At 38.1% G+C, this 20183-nt stretch overlaps 1 protein-coding gene across 1 annotated transcript; it reads left to right on the plus strand.

Annotated features, from left to right (window-relative positions):
- The first annotated feature begins 9922 nt into the window (after nt 1–9922).
- On the plus strand, nt 9923–11481 carry LOC106358801. Its single transcript, XM_048782064.1, has 4 exons — nt 9923–10078; nt 10165–10776; nt 10975–11058; nt 11119–11481. The coding sequence occupies exons 1-4, from the start codon at nt 9923–9925 to the stop codon at nt 11479–11481; spliced, it is 1215 nt and encodes a 404-aa protein (XP_048638021.1).
- Nucleotides 11482–20183: the final 8702 nt, after the last annotated feature.

Genomic DNA, 20183 nt, shown 5'->3' on the forward strand with positions numbered 1-20183 from the left:
GATGTTGAGTACTTTGGTTAAATTATCCAATTTATTATTTTCATTAGTAGTTATTTTATTGTCTATGGTGTCTGCTTGTTTAGAAACTGTATAATATAACTGACTTTGGTAATTATTTTGTTGATATATTGATTTAGTATCTTGTAAAATTAATGGGTCTTTGTCATCCTTATTAGCTCCAGTTTTAAAAGATGTGGTTATTATTTCTTGATTTGAGGTATTTGTTTTTAAATATTCTAATAGTGGATGAATTGATTTAATCTTATTACCATCTACTTGTTCCCATACTTGACGGGTGGTGCTTGTGTGGGGGAGACTTCTTCTAACCGAGTGGAGTTCAATTAGATTACCATTTTTTCGCCTACTACGGATCCCATACCACCCCTCATATTAATTTTTTTAATGGGTAATTGATATTATAGGCGATTGAATATGTTTCAATCCATATAAAAATGGAATATTTATTTCTTTTAGCATCATGCAATTATACCATCTTTATATATAAAGTTAGCTTTTTCTCTTCTTATGACAAGTGGCAAGGGGATTTGATGACATATGTCCTTCGTATATTTCTTTTTTTTTTACATTTTAAGTTCTTTTTCGTATAGATTATTGCAATTTATCCAAGTACTTTCTAAGTATGCACTATTTACTCTCTTATATTAACCATGTTGTAAAATTGTATAATTTATTTTATTGGTCACTAAATAAAGATGAATAAAAGAAATATAAAAAATATTTTAAAAAAAAAGTTAAAGATGAAGCATAAGAAGATGAGAAGCAAATAAGAAAATGTCAAGCAAATGGATCCTGTGCAAGGGTATAACATATATTACTCCTATTCTGATTCCAATGAATAGATGTTATTGTCTTCGAGGATCTAGCATTTTCTAATCAATATTCTTTAACAAAATACGGTTCAGGTTAGTACAGGAAAAAGTTTTCCCGTAAACAATTGTTTTACTTACTCTCTCTCTCGAGATGTAGTCGTAGGATAAGAATCGAGATCGGAGAGTATAGTCGAGAGAGAGAGGAGAGAGAGAGGAGAGAGGGAGAGAGTCTAGAGACTCGATCTCTAGAGAGGGAGAGAGGAGAGAGAGAGATATAGAGAGAGAGCAGAGAGAGAGCGAGAGAGAGAGAGATAGAGAGAGAGATCTCGAGAGAGAGAGAGAGTCGAGAGAGACTCGAGTAGAGAGAGCTCTCTTCTCTAAGGGGGGAGAGAGAGAGAGAGAGAGAGAGAGTAGAGGGAGGCTAGAGAGCGAGAGAGAGAGAGCTAGAGAGAGAGATCTCGAGAGAGAGAGAGGAGGAGAGAGAGAGAGAGATAGCGATAGAGGAGAGATAGAGAGCTCTCTCGATAGATCTCTCTCTCTCTCTCTCTCTCTCTCTCTATAGCTCTCTATCTCTCTCTCTCTCTCTCTCTCTCTCTCTCTCTCTCTCTCTCTCAAACGCTCCATGCAAGAAGAAAACCCACCGGTGAAGAATCTATTGTCACCGGCCCAGAGGTGCCATCCTTTCCTTTCAGCTTGTTTTTCATTTTCTTCTCTCTCCACCGTTTCTCTCCCTGTCGATATGTGTGTTGTTCTGAATCTTTGGTGATTCAACGAAAGCTTAACGTCAAAGGTGACTCTTTCCGAGGGCTTGGAGGAATACGAGACTGACTGCGGAGCAGCGGTAGTGATGGAGGTTGGCTTTTAGAGCTAAAGTGTGACTCCAGATCTTATTCCCCCCCCGGCGATCCCTCCACGACGACGGCGGTGCGTGACTCAGTGGAGCACCTTCTCCAACGTGGATATCCCCTCCCTAACGACGCGGACGTGGTGGTGGAAAATGGTCCTTTCCTCGGTTCTCGGGGAAGGCATGTCGCAAAGGCTATCTTTATATATAAAGTTAACTTTTTTTCTTCTTATGACAAGTGGCAAGGGGATTTGATGACATGTGTCCTTCGTATCTTTATATATAAAGTTAGCTTTTTCTCTTCTTATGACAAGTGGCAAGGGGATTTGATGACATGTGTCCTTCGTATATTTCTTTTTTTTTACATTTTAAGTTCTTTTTCGTATAGATTATTGCAATTTATCCAAGTACTTTCTAAGTATGCACTATTTACTCTCTTAATATTAACTATTGTTGTATAAAATTTTATAATTTATTTTATTGGTCACTAAAATTAAAGATGAATAAAGAAATAAATAAATATTTTAAAAAAAATTTTAAAGATGAAGCATAAGAAGATGAAGCAAATAGGAAAATGTCTAAGCAAATGGATTTCCTGTGCAAGGTATAACATATATCTACTCCTATTCTGATTCCAATTAAAAGATGTTATTGTCTTCGAATCTTAGCATTTTCTAATCATATTCTTTAACAAAATACGTTCCCGTTAGTACAGAAAAAGTTTTCCCGTAACACTTTTTTTCTCTCTCTCTCTCTCTCTCTCTCTCTCTCTCTCTCTCTCTCTCTCTCTCTCTCTCTCTCTCTCTCTCTCTCTCTCTCTCTCTCTCTCTCTCTCTCTCTCTCTCAAACGCTCCATGCAAGAAGAAAACCCACCGGTGAAGAATCTATTGTCACCGGCCCAGAGGTGCCATCCTTTCCTTTCAGCTTGTTTTTCATTTTCTTCTCTCTCCACCGTTTCTCTCCCTGTCGATATGTGTGTTGTTATGAATCTTTGGTGATTCACCGAAAGCTTAACGTCAAAGGTGACTCTTTCCGAGGGCTTGGAGGAATACGAGACTGACTGCGGAGCAGCGGTAGTGATGGAGGTTGGCTTTTAGAGCTAAAGTGTGACTCCAGATCTTATTCCCCCCCCCGGCGATCCCTCCACGACGACGGCGGTGCGTGACTCAGTGGAGCACCTTCTCCAACGTGGATATCCCCTCCCTAACGACGCGAACGTGGTGGTGGAAAATGGTCCTTTCCTCGGTTCTCGGGGAAGGCATGTCGCAAAGGCTTCAAGTCGTCGGAGTTGTCAACCGGTGGGAGGAGCTTTGTAGTAGGTATGTGGTGGCTCTTTTGTCTCGTCGGCGGTACAGACCCACATTTTTGGACGCCATGTCTGCTGAGACGGGTCCATTGCTGTTGCTGGTTGGTCAAGGCTCGCTTTTTTCAGTACGGAATAGTTCCATCGCAGTGAGGCATTAGAGCTCGATGACGCTTGGTCAAGTTGGGATTGCACCATTCGGTGAAGAAGCTTTGGTCCGAAAGCTGAACTCTCATTATATGGCGGCTATTGCTCATATTAAAATGTTTTTTCCTTACTAGAACTAGTTACTCTTGGGTGTTAGTGTTTATTTATTGCAATAATCTATACGAAAAAGAACTTAAAATGTAAAAAAAAAAGAAATATACGAAGGACACATGTCATCAAATCCCCTTGCCACTTGTCATAAGAAGAAAAAAAGCTAACTTTATATATAAAGATTGCAATTTATCCAAGTACTTTCTAAGTATGCACTATTTACTCTCTTAATATTAACCATTGTTGTATAAAATTTTATAATTTATTTTATTGGTCACTAAAATTCAAGATGAATAAAGAAATAAATAAATATTTAAAAAAAAAATTTGACTAAAAATAACATGTGTCCATATATATATCTTTATATATAAAGTTAGCTTTTTCTCTTCTTATGACAAGTGGCAAGGGGGTTTGATGACATGTGTCCTTCATATATTTCTTTTTTTTTACATTTTAAGTTTTTTTTTCGTATAGATTATTGCAATTTATCCAAGTACTTTCTAATTATGCACTATTTACTCTTTTAATATTAACCATTGTTGTATAAAATTTTATAATTTATTTTATTGGTCATTAAAATTCAAGATGAATAAATAAATAAGTAAATATTAAAAACAAAAAATTTGCTTAAAAAATAACATATTTTTTTTGTTATTTTACCATTTTCTGTCATTTTATTTATTAATTATGTATTTATTTTACATTAAAAATCATTAAATAACCAAACTAATAAGAAAAAAACTAGAACACAACACATAATCTAAACCTACAACTTCCACAACCAAAAGAAAAAAGCCAAATATTATAGTAACACCAACTTAATAAAAGTTTGGAGCTGGAAAAAGATCAACAAAGAAAACTAACTTACCTCATCTTACCAATAATATCTTGGATAGAACAAGCAGATGTTCGAAAAGATAAAAGGATATTCCTTTTGTTCCAAAATATTTGATGTTTTTAGTGTATGCACAAGAATTAAGGTATACACTTTTTCTAAAAAAATAACATTAAAAATATAAACCAAAATTTATTCATCCAATCCTTAAAAATAGATATAAAACATCACTGGTCACACAGTTTTCAATAAAATTTAAATTAATATAAAATATCAAAACATTATATATTTTGAAACATCATAATCTTTCTAAAACATCATCTATTTTGGAACAGAGGGAGTAAAATATAAGACAAAGCATTCCTCCGAACTCAAAGAAGCATGATCAAGCACCAACCCAAAAAGGTCAGAGAAAGAATAACCAGAGTCACCACGAAACAAGAGGACACATGCCACTAGCTAAAAGGTAAGAAGCACCTCACAAACTAAACAAGCACATACAAGGCGTTCATGCCAGCGAAGAAGCACAAAGCTCTAAGTAGAAGAGACCAAAGCTCCAAAGACTAACTCCACACACCTACACCAAGGAAAGCAAGAGAAGAAAAGAAACAACCAGAGGGAGGGAGAATGTAAGCCTACCACCGAAAAACAAAAGCTCAAGCTTTAGACTAGAAATAACCTTCCAAGCATACATATCATACGTAGAAGAAAACACTATCCAAACCTGGAGTAGCAAATATGGCGAAAAAAGAGCCACCAGAGAAGCGAGCAGCAATGAAAGGTGCAACAAGATTAAAGAACAAAGATAGAAAAGGAGACGAAACCAAATCAACAAACCGTGGAGCCATCCTCAAGCTATGAAAAAGAGCATAGAAATCAGATCACCAAAAACCAGATCTTGAAAACCATGACGAGCAGAGACTATCGACGACAAGTCAACGAGAGGAAGACAACATCAAAGACAACTGAACTCTGACCCAACCTAACGAGATCTAGTTCCTAACATTAGCCAAAATCTAAAAACGAAGAGGACCAATATTGACCAAAACAACCTACAACACAGTGAAAGACAACCGCACAATTGGGAACTCATAAGCATGATCTATAACAAATACCAGATAATATCACAAGAGATGAATGTAGGAAAAACAAGAACACAAAGGTGAGTCTTTTCTCAGTGATGGTTTGAAGAACCGCACACCGAAAAGGTAAGCGAATTACATAGATGGGAACGGCTCAAGATCAAAATATGGAGAGTGGGCAATAAAACATTTTAAAAGAGTAATTTTCAAAAATGTGACAAATTAAAATACAATTCTGATGCTAAAACCATCAATCTTAAAATTAACAAATACCTAAATGCAAAGTTATTAAAATTCAATATAATTTACATTAGAAGCTCACTTCACCACACAGTAATATTATACACACAACAACACATTATTCAAAAACAAATACGTAATATATTAACATGTTACCTAATACTACATAACATAATAAAATATCAAAAAATGCTCTTTACAAATAAGACTGACCACATAATTACATTATCCAAAAAATCATATCTAACAACAATAAAACGGTGATTACGATTGAATAATAGGGTAAATGGATTGACCTTTCGATTTTTTACTAAGGGTTGAAAGGAGGTGATTATTAGATCGGTGATTACGGCTCTGCCAAACCATGTGATATCTGTATATCGGTTACCGAAAGCTACAGTTAAGAAGCTAGTGGGCGCAGTAGCCCAATTTTGGTGGAGTCCAGGAGGCAGTACAAGAGGTATTCATGGGAAATCATGGGATAAATTGTGTGCACATAAGGATAATGGTGGGTTGGGTTTTAAGGATTTGACGGATTTTAATACGGCAATGCTTGGGAAGCAGTTGTGGCGGCTGATCGAGAAGCCAAATGCTCTTTTCTCTCGAGTTTTCAAAGGACGGTATTACAGGAATGCTTCACCCCTGGAACCGATTCCCTCATATTCCTCGTCATATGGCTGGAGGAGTATTATCTCTGCTAGATTTCTGGTTTGTAAAGGACTAATTAAAAGGGTTGGATCAGGGTCATCTATTTCAGTATGGAATGATCCCTGGCACCCATCCACTCGCCCGAGACCAGCTAACAAAAACCTTCATAATAGTTACCCGGACCTCACAGTGGATTCTTTCATTAATTCGGAATCCCGAACTTGCAATTTACAAGCAATTAGGAATTTGGTGGATCCACAAGATGCAAAAATAATCGAAAGTATACCATTGAGTAGAAATCAGATGGAAGATAGGAATGGATGGCACTTCATCAAGAATGGGAATACACAGTACAATCAGGGTATCAAGTAGAAAGGATTTATCCTAATAAGGAGAAACCACCTGAATTTTATGGTCCCAATGTAGATATTCTCAAAGCATTTTACTGGAAAGTGAGGTGTCCTCCAAAGTTAAAGCATTTTTTATGGCAGTTGTTGTCCGGTTTTATAGCGGTAATGAAAAAACTAAAAGCAAGAGGAATACAAGTAGATACTTGCTGTGCCCGGTGTGGAGACCCGGAGGAATCAATAAACCATGTGTTTTTTGAATGTCCTCCAGCACGTTAAGTGTGGGCATTATCTAAGATCCCATCAAATCTAAACTTTTTTTTCAATTGGCTCTCTTTTTGCTAATATTGACCATCTATTTTGGAGAGTTAACCCAAAAATGGAGGATCATCAGTTTGCATGGATATTATGGTATATTTGGAAGGGCCGGAACAACAAAGTGTTTAGTAACCTTGATATTGATCCGAAGGAAATGCTTCGCATGTTATTAATAATCACAGGTTGGCACATGCAGTACAGGTAAGACCTGATTTAGGAACCACAGGAAGATGGTGTTTTACAAACGGTTCTTTGAAATATAAGGACCTATTTTCAGGACAAGGATGGTTCAGTACGTTACCCGAGTTTGATGGTTTATTAGGGGCAAGGAATGTAAGGGCATGCCTCTCACCTCTTCATTCGGAGATGTAGGCATTAATTTGGGCAATGGAATACATGAGAAATTTAAGGCAGTTTCAAGTTACGTTTGCAACAGATTATTCTCAATTGGTGAAGATGGTTTCGGAACCGGAGGAATGACCAGCATTTGAAAGCTACCTGAAAGATATTAGGCTTTTGCGAAGAAGTTTCGTCAATTCAGATATTGATTATGTACCTAGGACGGAGAACATAAGGGCGGATAGCTTGACACGTAATGCTCAGAAACAATTGTCCTTCGTCGTGCACATGGACGCAGAGTTGCCACCTTGCTTTACAGAGTCTACATGAGTCTGTGAATGTTTCATGTAAAAAAAAAACCAACAATAAAATAATATACCGCGTGAAGCGCGGACACCCTTCTAATTTTATCCAAACTCAATAGTTTGTTGTTTAGAGAATGTTTTGAAATACCAGTTACGTTTTGTGTGGTGCTTGTCTGGGGGGAGGCTTCTTCTAAACGAGTGGAGTTCAATTAGACTGCAATTTTTTTGCCTACTACGGATCCCATACTACCCCCCCCCCATATTAATAATTTTAAATGGATAATTGATATTATAAGCGATTGAATATGTTTCGAACCATATACAAATGGAATATTTATTTCTTTTAGCATCATGCAATTATACCATTTTATCTAAACTCAATAGTTTGTTGTTTAGGGAATGTTTTGAAATACCAATTACGTTTTTCTTCATTTTCTTAGCGCAAAGGTCTTCTTTGATATATTGTTTTGTTAATTTCATATTCATTACAGATTTATAATCTGATGTTGTTGGAGATGTTGGATACGTATCTTGTTCAGGTTCAGCTATAGGTGCTTTACATTTAATTGAATTATCTTGTTTAATATTTTTGTTTACACTTTCTGTTTCTAAATCTGCACTAGAGTGACCATGCCATATTTAGAAAGGAAGCTCTTGAATGATACAAAGTAATTCTTGGTGGAAGAGGTTCTTTGAATGACCCGGAATGTAATACTATTTTTACATTTCTTTGTTCAATTATCTTTGAAAAAAATTCTTGTTTGAAATTTCTAAGTGGTTGAGTAATTTCAGTTTTCCATTGATCTGAAATAGTTATTTCATCCCATTTTAATTTTTTAGGAGCGTATGTAGCTGTTGGAATATCTTTAATTAAACATCTAAAATCGTTGTTTCTCTTTTGTCTTCTTGTAATACACATCTTGGGTTAAATTCAGAAGTTGATTGTTTACAATAAATTCTTAAACTAATAAATATCCATGCCTTTCATTTTGGAATTTAATTTTTGGTAAATGAACATTTAATGCTAAAGTATTGACTATAGTTGGATCATGTAGGTTTACTTGAAAATTAGGAGCAATTTTCACCTTCTGTCATTCTCTCCAAAACTCTCATAGCTTTCAAACTGAAGTTTTTAAAGTTTTCTTAATATAGTTTTGAAATCTTGTATCAAGCTTTGTATTTAATCCAAAATCAATAAAGTGAGGTTTAATCATATTTTGTTAACAATTTACAATTTTTTTTCAATTTTATAATATAAATTACAATAGTTTAAATTAGATTTTAAAGAATATAAACCAATAGAACAATCGTTTAAATCTTTAAGAAGGAGAGTGTTTGTAGGGTTAAGAATTTTTGGTTTTATATGAGCCAAATGTTAAATGACATACACTTTTAGTTATATTCATAGAAACAACAAACACTCTAATTAATACAACACAAAAACAACGCACTCTAGTCTAGCACTCTTAAATGACATGCTGTCTTGATCTGCATGACCCGCAGGTTTAGAAATTTTCAATTTTTCTGCCCGTATCCGTCCCGCAGCAGGCCTAATCGACCGACGAGCCCCACGGATTTTAACTCATTTTCCCTGGACTACTGGCTGTTGACAAAAAAAAATAAGGTCCAACTGGTCTTTTTGAAAGAATACAGGTATTGTATGAGAGACGCAATAAAAGGAGATTTTTTTAGAAGATTTAAAAAATTTAGTAATAAGTAACTAAAAAAGAAACATATCTTTCTTCTTTGATTAAAAAAAAAAGAGAAAATGACTAGAATGTATAACAAAAGTTGGTTTATTACTAGAGTGTTGAACATCTTCTTAAAATGACTATAATGTTTTGACACCCATAGTAAATGACTGTAAGGGCCTTTGGTTAATTTTTTTTTAAATTAAAATTATTTTTAAACATATAATCCACATCACTAATTAAAATTACACATCACCAACACAATAGAAACTAAACCGTCTCTTCTCTTGAGTTAACTATATCGAAGTTTAAGAAAAAAACTAACTAAGAACATTGTTTTCTCGTCTCGAAGAAGGAACCGTCGAAGAAAAAAAAACTCCGTCTCTTCTCCCACTCTTCGTCATCGACATTGTCTGTGTTAACTTCCTCTTCGTCGAAATAGCTCTCTGTCGACATTGTCTGTGTTAACTTCCTCTTCCGCGAGGATACTCCCACTCTTCGTCATCGACAGAATTCTGAACTTGTTTGTACGAAATCGTCTTCGCCGCATTCTTATCTACGAGTTCGTCTTTTTGGTAAGATATCGTGACGTTATATATTGTGTTTTGTTGAGTTTGTGGGTCAGTTATGTATTATATTTCATCTGATTTACATATTGTTGCGACTGAGATAGGGTTGTGTTGCGGCTGTGATTTTGTTTTGTTGGGGGTTTCGTTGCGTCTTGAGTTAGGGTTTTGCTGCGGCTGAGGTATGGTTATGTTATGGTTGAGTTATATTTGTGTCGTGAATAACCTAATGTTATGTTATGCTTGTGTTACTCTTATGATGCGGCTGAGTTACTGTTTTGTTGTGGCTGATTTTATTGTTTGGTTATATGATCAGATGGATGCTGCTGAAGTTAAATCAGGGGATTACCCACCAAGACTTTACCCTGAAGGATCTTCTAACCTAGATGGTAAAGTTATTAATCACAATTTCCATCCAGGGCATTTCCCCCAAGTTAGAGAAACAATAGGACTTGATGTGTGGGAAGAACTGGTGAACTCTCCCATTGGAGTAGTTGCTAGGCTAGCTGAACGCGAAAGCATGTGGTCTGGTAGGACCGTGCACTATCTACTGTGTAGACAGCTGCAAGTTATAAAAAGGAGATATGGTGTCTCGTGGCTGATGAGGCTATAAGGTTTAGCTTGCTCGAGTTTGGTGAGATCACTGGGCTAAACAAAGGTCCATTGCCAACAGAAAAATTTGATCCTGACCAATATAACGAGTTTTGGGGGGAGTTGAAAGTGCCGCTTGGGATGAGACCAAAGTTAGATGCACTGAAGGCAGCATTAGCGTTCTGTCCGCGTTGGAGTTTTGAAAAGCGCAAGTGGTTGGGGCTGCTACTTCTTCAAGCCATGGGAGTCTATTGTTTGCATCACAATTTAAGGATACCCTTTCAAAGTGCAATAAGGGTATTCGATGATGAAACCATGAGGTCGTATCCATGGGGTCGGACTGCATACGAAGTTCTAATTGACTCTATTAAAACATTGGCTCCAGATGGAGGTTCATACACAATAAGCGGCATGAAGGACGCGTTATTGATTTGGGCTTATGAATCCGTCACATGCTTTGGTGAGAGTTTTGGGAGAGTGATCAATAACGAAGACGTTCTGCTTTTGCGATGTGGTGGAAAGCGTACATGTGCAAGCTTTGATAAATTGTTGTCTTCCGAAATCGAAAAGCATGGCGAGGTAAGATTTAACGCTGATTTAATTTATTTGATGGCTGAGTTCGTAGTTACTTAATGGCTGAGTTATGTATTAAATTACGGCTGAATTATGTTAGTTGATGGCTGAGTTATGTGTTAAATCACGGCTGAATTATTTTAGTTGATGGCTGAGTTTTGTGTTAGTTTGGAGGCTGAGTTTTGTTATAACCTGGTGTTGCAGGTGCGTGTGAGGAGAATGGTTTTGAAGGACTCAATTGAAGAGATGTTTCCTATTTGGCCGGGTGAAGATGACGACCCACAACTCGTTAGCTTGTTAACAGACATACATTCAGGTAGATTTGTGAAAGGTTTGTGCGAAGTGTAGGGGAATGCAAAGGGGAAGGGGAAGGGGAAGGGTAATGAGAAGAAGAGAATGAAGGGTGGAGTTTCGTCAGAAGCTGAGCCACCCACTAAGAAGCAGAAGAAAGTTAAGACACAAAATGAGTCTGAAGCTGATGCAGCAGGAAATGAGTCTGAAGCTGATGCAGCGGGAAAGGGTTCTAGCGGGAAGGAAGGTAGCAAAGAGTTGGAGTTGGAGAACAAAGCGACTCTAACGACCATTGTGAATACTCTGGATATTACTTCCAGAAAATTTGATCAGGTTGACTCACGGTTGGAAGCTTACGAGTTAGATCGGAACAGACCATTGATGGACCAAAAGACCATTGATGACAGGGTGAATGCTTAACTGGAGGAGCGTCTGAAAGATCTGGGGATTGGGAAAATTCCCGAAAACTATGATAACCGCTCTCCACCATTATAACCCCTCTCCACCATTATCGAAGGCATCACTGGTGGTTCGAACGCATCAGAAGTCTGTAAATAGTCCAGCGTTAGTAGATGCGACTCCTCGTAATTTGCGGCCTCTTGATTTCCTAGTAATTTCTCCTGCAAAGGCTACTAAGGATGATAAGTCTACTAAGGATGATAAGGCTGCTAAGGATCCAGCCTATGGATACGGCTGCAGGCGCACGCGTATTGTTAAGGGTGAAGAAGCCGATGAGAAGAAAAAAGCAGCGCAGGCAGATGCTGCATTTAAGAGGAAGGAGAAGGTTGAGGCTAAAAAAAAGCTGCTGAGGATAAGAAAAAAGAGGCTGAAGCTAAGAATAAAGAGGCTGAAGCTATGAAAAAAGAGGCTGCAGCTAAGAAAAAAGTGGTTGAGGCTAAGAAAAAAGAGGCTGAGTTAAAGAAGAAACAAGAGGCTGAGCTAAAGAAGCAAAACCAGGCTGGGTCATAGTACAAAAAGGTGACTCCACCGCGTGACGGTGTAACAAGATGCAATGTACAACCTGATGTAGAGGATAGTTCACTGGCTGATATAACTAACGAAGTTGTTGCAGAACAAAACGAATTCGCGCCGGAGTCTGATGTCGAGAATTCTGAATTGGTTAGATCTGCCATAATTAAGGAATTCCGGGAGAAAAATGTTCGGTTAACTCCAAAAGGGTTGTCAACGATGGCAGTTTCTTCATCATTTGTTTTTTTGACGGTATGACATGATGGAACGACGTGCATGAGGAAGAATGTTACTCCTTCATCAGCAATATATGACCCTCTAGCACCTGTTGATCCGGCGCTATTGGAGAAACTTATGCAACACATCAAGGCAATTCCACCCAAACCACCAGCACCACCAGGTAAAAAAGAAGTACTAACAGCTGATCATGAGAGTGACTTCTACAGCATACTCATCCATGAGAGACCGTGGTCGGAGGCTGAGTATTTATGGGTGTTTGATAATGTAAGTCTTTATTACGTCTGAGTTATATATTATTTTATTTTATTAAGACTGTGTTATCTAAGTTTTACGGCTGAGTTATATATTATTTTATTAAATAACGGCTGAGTTATATATTCTTTTATTATATAACGGCTGAGTTATATATTTTATTACGGATGACTTGTTCATATTATTTGTGTAGCATGTCGTGGCGTATATGAACGTCCTCATTAAAAGGTCCATGCGAGAGCCCACTCCATTCTTGTCCAAGCGGATTGTCTTCGTTGACTTTTGGTGGCAAAGTTTTTTGCTTCACGATTACACTCAGTTCAAGATGAAACCCACAATGTTCTTGTTCAAAGGCAATGGTTATGAACATGTGATAAATGGTAGGATTCCCGATCATTCTCGAACAAACCTGAAGTGGTATGAAGATGTGGATCACGTGGATCTGAAGAAGGAGAAGATTGATTGCTATGATCCAATCTTTGGAGAGGTAACACCCGAAAGTGAGCAGAAAATTCTGAATTCATTTAAACCGCTGACGCACATGATTCCCGCTATGTTGAGTGTACATATTCCTGCCAATATCAGACCCATTAGCAGGAAGAAGTTCCCATTCAGAAGGAGGAGCAAAAGATACACTCCACAAAACACCCAGATTGGCGATTGTGGGGTGTATTCATTGAAGTTTGTGGAGTGTCTAGCGCTTAATGTAACGTTTGATGGGATAAACGATCAAAATATTCAAGGTTTATGGATGAAGATGGCAGCAGATATCCTCGCTGAAGCAAGAAATATTCAAGTGTCTAGCGCTTGGTGTACTTAAATTAACTTTTGTTGTTGTTGTTTTATGATGAACTTATGTTGTTATTTTTTACTTGACTTATGTTGTTATTAGAAAATTTCACTCAGTCTTATCGTTTTTATAACCCTGTCGTGTCGTATATACGTAACTCAGCCTTACCCCAAACATACCTTATAATCGTAACATAGATATATAAAAAGATATTATAACTCAGGCATACCTCAAACATACCCATTAATCAAAAAAAAAAAATGTTTATACTTTAAAATGTTAAATTGAAACTCCAATTACATATCTGAAGTGAATATATAATCAACTGAATGTGTCTTCTTTATTGAATCTACGAGTTTAGAATCAATCATGATCTTGAGGTATATGTTGTCTTACAATTACTCATAAACTTAACTAATGTTGGGGTCAAATTCGGTCACGACGAAATCAATGTCTGAAAGTCCGTAAAAATCAGCATGAACATTTTTACGAAAAGTAATCCTCGTAAAAATATCTTTACGAAGAGCCTTGCAGTACGTAGCGACCGAGCGTCCATCCCGTAGCGACCGAGTGTCCGTCCCGCTTGGTCGCGACGTAGTGACTGTGCTCTTCCGAAACGTTGATACGACACCAGTCCATGCATTCTCGTCTATCCTTCGATGCTATCTCCCGAAGACCGTAGCGAACTCAGTTCATGTTTTCCGCCATTCTAAATCATCGATCAAACTTTGAGGTAAAAACCGCGGAAAGTATGTTCTTTATCGAAAGAAGTCGCAATAAACGTTTCGAGTCGGAATACGGCCCAAAGGGACCTAAGACACGACTCGAGGCCCATCTTACAATTTCTTAACCAAAAGCCCGTAAACCGTAGGATGGTTTACGCTTGGTTCGCAAGGGAAGATAAATGTCAAGTATCCGCGGATAAATACGGAATTTAGAAGATAATTACAAAAATCGGAAAAAATAGAATATCTCCATTTTATGCTATGACGGCTTAAGGGCAGAAGAGTAAAAGCGTAAACCGACCTTGGAGCAAGTATATAAGGAGTCCTAGGCGAGAGGTATGAGAGAACTTTTTAGATTCGAAATTCTCTGCACTTAGAAACTTTAGGCTTTATTCTCGACAAGTTCGGTTTCTATGACCGGCACTCAATTACTAGACGAACTCGTCCAGGCAGTTCGATCTCTTGTCCAGCTCTATCAATTGAACTACGTTCGGCTTGATCCCCGAAAGGGGTACGTAGGCAGCCTTTAACAAGGTTCAGTCCGAAATCAATCAAAAAACCTTTTCTGTATCTATTTCGTCTTTTGTTATCGAGCTGCGACTCAACTAGGTTTGAGCTATTAGGCCGCCAGAACTAAGTAACTCGCTGACAGCCTTTGCAGCCAAAGCTTTCATGATCAATTGTAATGATCGCAACGCTCTTACGCGGACTCGAAATAAGATATACTGTTTTCTCTAAACTCGTTTGTTATCTTTTCATGATTTCCGCATATATTTGGGCACTTGTCGTTGGCTCTCGCAGAGATCCGGGACCTCTGGAAAATTAGGTTTTTCCTATTTTCCCAATTTAAACGGAAATCGACAGTGCGAATTTTGGTTCCCACAACTGATACATATGAGGTGTGAGCATAATTTAAAACTCATAAACTATTATTGTGTTATTTATCATGAATTTGTGTTTTTATAACTATTCTTGCACCATAAAGTCCAAATCCCAAACTTAAAAACTCAAAAAAGCAAACCTAAACCCTAAATAAGCAACCATAAACCCTAAACCAATTTACTAAGTCAGCCGTAAATGTGGTCTGTAACACAGCCGTAGAGTGTCACTTCATCCTGACGTTTGGCGGGAAAAAGATAACTGCTTCTTGAAAATTTTTAACTCGAGACGTTTGACGTTCTGTACCTCTCTATATATTGTCATCTCTCATACAACTTTCTCTCTCTAAAAGAAAAAGCTAAACAAAAACTCTCTATCCCCATCAAAGGTTATGCTGATTGTTCCTGGTTATTCGACGATGTTAGAGAACAGTGTCAATGCGATACTAAGCTCTGCAAATCGTGAAAACCTCCCTCTTCTATACCCTGGTCCGGGTGAATTTCTTGACACAACCAGTACTATCTGGTTCAGATTTTTAAGTGATCTCTCTCTCGTCATCCCGTCGATTCTTGCAGAAGGTTGGGTTCATGATTGTCCGACATACCGCGCAATTCTCGATCATTTTAAGGAACGCTGGTTTCTTCAACTCGCTGTAAGAAACACGTGGGATCGAAGGCATAATTCGACAGTTTGGACACATTTTAATCTTGTGGCCAGAACGCTATTTCGTTGCCAGATGCGCTATTTGAAGAGAACTTGGGCAATCGGAAGCGACAAGCCTCCGTGGATGTTAACAAGAGTCTGGCGTGATCTCGTCCACATGTTTGAAGAGTTTGGTCCTGACAATTTAAGTGATGCCTTGTCTGTATTTTGAATCTGATAATTTCGGTTCCTGAATGTAAACATGTCGAATTCGTATTTCTTGTATATTATGTACTATAACCCAGTCATAATGTGTTTGTTTAATTCAGCCGTATCTTTATAATAACTCAGCCAAAACGTATAAGGTAACTCAGTTGTGAATGTTAGTTTACGATAAACCCAGCCATAAGTGACCGAAACTCAGCCGTAAATAAATTAATCATAATTCAGCAATTGTAAAACGGCAAAACCCAGCTGTGAATGTTAATATAATATATTTCTAATGTAATGTGACGTTTCCACTTGCTTGATTGGACTGAGTTGTCGATTAATTATGGCGCGTGTGAAAAGTACGGCTCAAACCTAATATCGAGGCTAATTATTAACAGTTTCTTACGCATGTGTCGAGGGATTTATAATACCGATACATTTAAATATTATTATTATTATGGCGCGTGTGGAAACGATGCTGTTTCATCATGTTATCTTTCTCACCCTAATTCCATGCAATTCCATTTCGTTTCTGAAATTGTTTTGAGAATCTGCTAATTTCGGTTCCTGAATTTAAACATGTCGAATTCGTATTTCTTGTATATTAAGTACTATAACTCAGTCATAATGTGTTTGTTTAATTCAGCCGTATCTTTATAATAACTTAGCCAAAACGTATAAGGTAACTCAGTTGTGAATGTTAGTTTACGATAAACCCAGCCATAAGTGACCGAAACTCAGCCGTAAATAAATTAATCATAATTCAGCCATTGTAAAACGGCAAAACCCAGCTGTGAATGTTAATATAATACATTTCTAATGTGACGTTTTCACTTGCTTGATTGGACTGAGTTGTCGATTAATTATGGCGCTGTGGAAAATACGGCTCAAACCTAATATCGAGGCTAATTATTAACACTCTGACGGGGTAGTCGAGGGATTTACAATATCGACACATTGAAATATTATTTTAATTATGGCGCGTGTGGAAACGATGTCATTTCATCATGTCGTCTTTCTCACCCTAATTCCATGTAATTCCATTTCGTTTCTGAAATTGTTTTGAGAATAAAAATGTCTTCTTCATCGGCCGTTTCAAGAAATTCTTACAGACGCCGTTCGAACGCGGAAAGAGGAACGCAGAAACAGTGTTGGTGTGGTGAACCCTATTACATTTCTACATCTGGAACCTTTAGAAATCCAAGAAGATTGTACTATTGTTGCGGAAAAGGATATAATAAGGTTCGTTTTGGTGCTTATTTCGCATGTTATGTAATGTAGTACTTAAATCTGGTTATATTGTGAAAACAAAGACATTTATTCAAAAGGGCGGATGAGTGTTTGGTTGAAGAGGTTGATGATATTAAGTCACTAATAAGTGGCATGAACAAAGACATCTCGGAATTCAGAGTTAACGTTGCTCTGTTGGAGAAAGAGATTGAAGTAATGAAGACGGCGTCTGGGGGAAAAAGAGAAGAATGTATGACTCAGGGTCGGTGTTTGAGGAATGTGTTTGTTTGTGGGGTTGGAATGTTGTTACTTTGCTACTACTACTACTTTGTTTAGTAATGTTTTGTAAGTCAGCCTACGATTAATGTAACTCAGACTTAACGTATTAAAGTAACTCAGTTGTTAAGTAACTCAGCCGTTATGTATAAAGTAACTCAGTTGTAAAGTGTAAAGTAAATCAGCCGTTAAACTGTAATGTATAAAGTAACTCAGCCGTAAAGTGTAAAGGAACTCAGTTAACTCATCATTGTTTATACCACAACGAACATTATCACTCACCCACTTTCATTATTAATGGGACGTTTCCACATGCTTGATTGGACTGAGTTGTCGATTAATGATGGCACTTGTTTAAAATATCGAGGCTAATTATTACTTAAACTCACCCAACGATATGAGAATATCGATGCTAATTATAACTCCATCCGTTGGTTTGTAATTGACGTTTTACATGTCTGCATGTAAACTAAGAAATCTGAACGTTTTGCAATGCACGTAAATGAACCTCTTTTTCAAGTGTTTAATGCATAATAAACCAGCCGTGATAAAACAGTAATGCAGCCGTAATTAATTACTGCCGTAATTGAACAATAAATCAGCCAAAAGAAACAATAACCAAGCCTTCATTACATTCATTTGAACTTAAAAAGAAAATAGCACATAACTTAAAAAGATAAGGTACCGATAGATTACATCTTCACCACTTCCTTGTGTCCCTGATAACGCTTATCGGTTCAAAATCACGAAAAAACAAGCCAAACTCTTTGATCCAGAAACATCGCTCACACATGTTGTCATCCTTAGTCGTATCAAGGTGCCACAAGCAGAGACATTGTCGCCACACATGTGTTGCACATTGGCATCTGTAGAACGACGGAACAAACTTTGAAATGAACAGCGCTCTACTTTGGTGGAACTCGTCAGAATGCCACAAACCTCATCCCCATTTCACAGATCGCACTAGTTTCCCTATCCTCTGAACCCATTCTCTTGGAATAACGTGAAAATACTGCGCATCACACAAAAAGATTGCTTGAGTAATTGCGTGTGTATACACAGCACGCTCATATCCTGCATCTGCTGTACGCTTCATGAGAGTAAGACCTTCTTCTTGAAGGCTGAATGTGAAGTAGAACTGTACACCCTTTATATAAAGTGTGCTTGGATTTCCCTAAGCGTAGCAAGATTTCAACAACTACGAAAGCATATTGAGTCCCTAGGGAACGACTAACATATCGTAAAAATAGTATACACCACGCCGCTTTGCTAACGCTTTCATCGACTTGGACGATGCTTTGAGGCCATAGAGATCTTGAAAGGAGTTATGGGCCATACGTTCAACCACCAACGCTTGAATTTCTTCAGGCAATTCAAGAAGAGGGAAATATTCCATTTAGATAGATGTGGGAACCGAAATTCGCACTGTCGATTTCCATTTAAATAAGGAAACTAAGAAAACCCTAGTTTCCCAGAGGACCCGGATATCTGTTAATTACCACACGTCAAGCAATCAGAACACGAGAATAACAACGATAAAGATAAGAAATCGAAAAAAGAGCAAAGTAGATCTTATTCCGAATCTGCGTATGAGTGTTACAACAAGGTATAAGCCTGGGCTCGAGAGCTGTCGGCGAGATTCCTAGTTCTAGCAACCCTAAGACGGCTAAACCTAATTGAGTCGCAGCTCGAAATAACAAAAACGGAAAGTTGCCTAAATCGCTCTAAGTGCTAAGTTTGCTCTGAAAAAGTTCTCTTTTCTGCTCCTCGCCTAGGACTCCTTATATACTAGCTCCAAGGTCGGTTTACGCTTTTACTCTTCTGCCCTTAAGCCGTCGTAGCAAAAAATGGAGATATTCCGTTTTTCCCGATCTTCACAATTATCTCCAAAACTTCCGTATTTATCCGCGGAAACTTGACATTTATCCTTCCTCGTGGGCCAAGCGTGAACCATGCTGTGGTTCACGGGCTTTTGGTTAGGAGAAATCGTAGGATGGGCCTTGAGTCGTGTTTTAGGTCCCTTTGGGCCGTCTTCCGACTCGACACGTTTACTACGAGTTTTCCGCGGTTTCGGATCCGCGAAGTTTGATCGATGAATTAGAATAGCGGGAAACATGGATTGAGCTTGCTACGGTCTTCGGGAGATAGTATTCGAAGGTTTGACGAGAATGCAAGGACTGGTGTCGTATCGATGTTCGGAAAGGTTCAATCGCTACATCGCGACCGAACTTTGGCTCGAGCCCGGTCGCTACGTAGCGACCGAGCGGGAGGAGCGCTCGGTCGCTACGTAGCGACCGAGCTTTGGCTTGAGCTCGGTTGCTACGTAGCGACCGAGCGGGACGATCGCTCGGTCGCTACGTAGCGACCGAGCGGGACGATCGCTCGGTCGCTACGTAGCGACCGAGCTTTGGCTCGAGTTTGGTTTGTTCGGTTTGAATCCCAAAGGATACTTTTTCGTAAAAACCTCGTATAGGTTATTTTTACGAAAATTACATCCCTTCTTTTACTAACTCTTTCGGAAATACGATCTCCGAGGATTTTCGGGTGGTAATTCCGTCGTAACCGTTTTTTACCCCAACAATAGAGAGAGAAGTTGTGTAATAAATAGAGAGTTGAACATATAATTGTTCGAGAAATGCCTTATTTATAATAGAAGCCGGTTATTTACTTCACGACGTTTAGAACTTTGGGCGGGAATTATGAAAACAAAAACCAGCCATAATTCAAAGACATGAAAATCCCTAATCCAGCCGTAATATATAGAAGTGAAAACAAAAACCCAGCCGTAATTCAAAAACATGAAAATCCCTACAACACTTGCTTACATCTAACAAGTTTTCGCATTATGGCCACTCTGTCTACGTCGAGAACATGTGTGTTCTTTCCTAGGATGTTTGTTTTGAAGTGCA

The sequence above is a fragment of the Brassica napus genome, chromosome A1 (assembly GCF_020379485.1).
Source record: "Brassica napus cultivar Da-Ae chromosome A1, Da-Ae, whole genome shotgun sequence".
NCBI lineage: Eukaryota > Viridiplantae > Streptophyta > Magnoliopsida > Brassicales > Brassicaceae > Brassica > Brassica napus.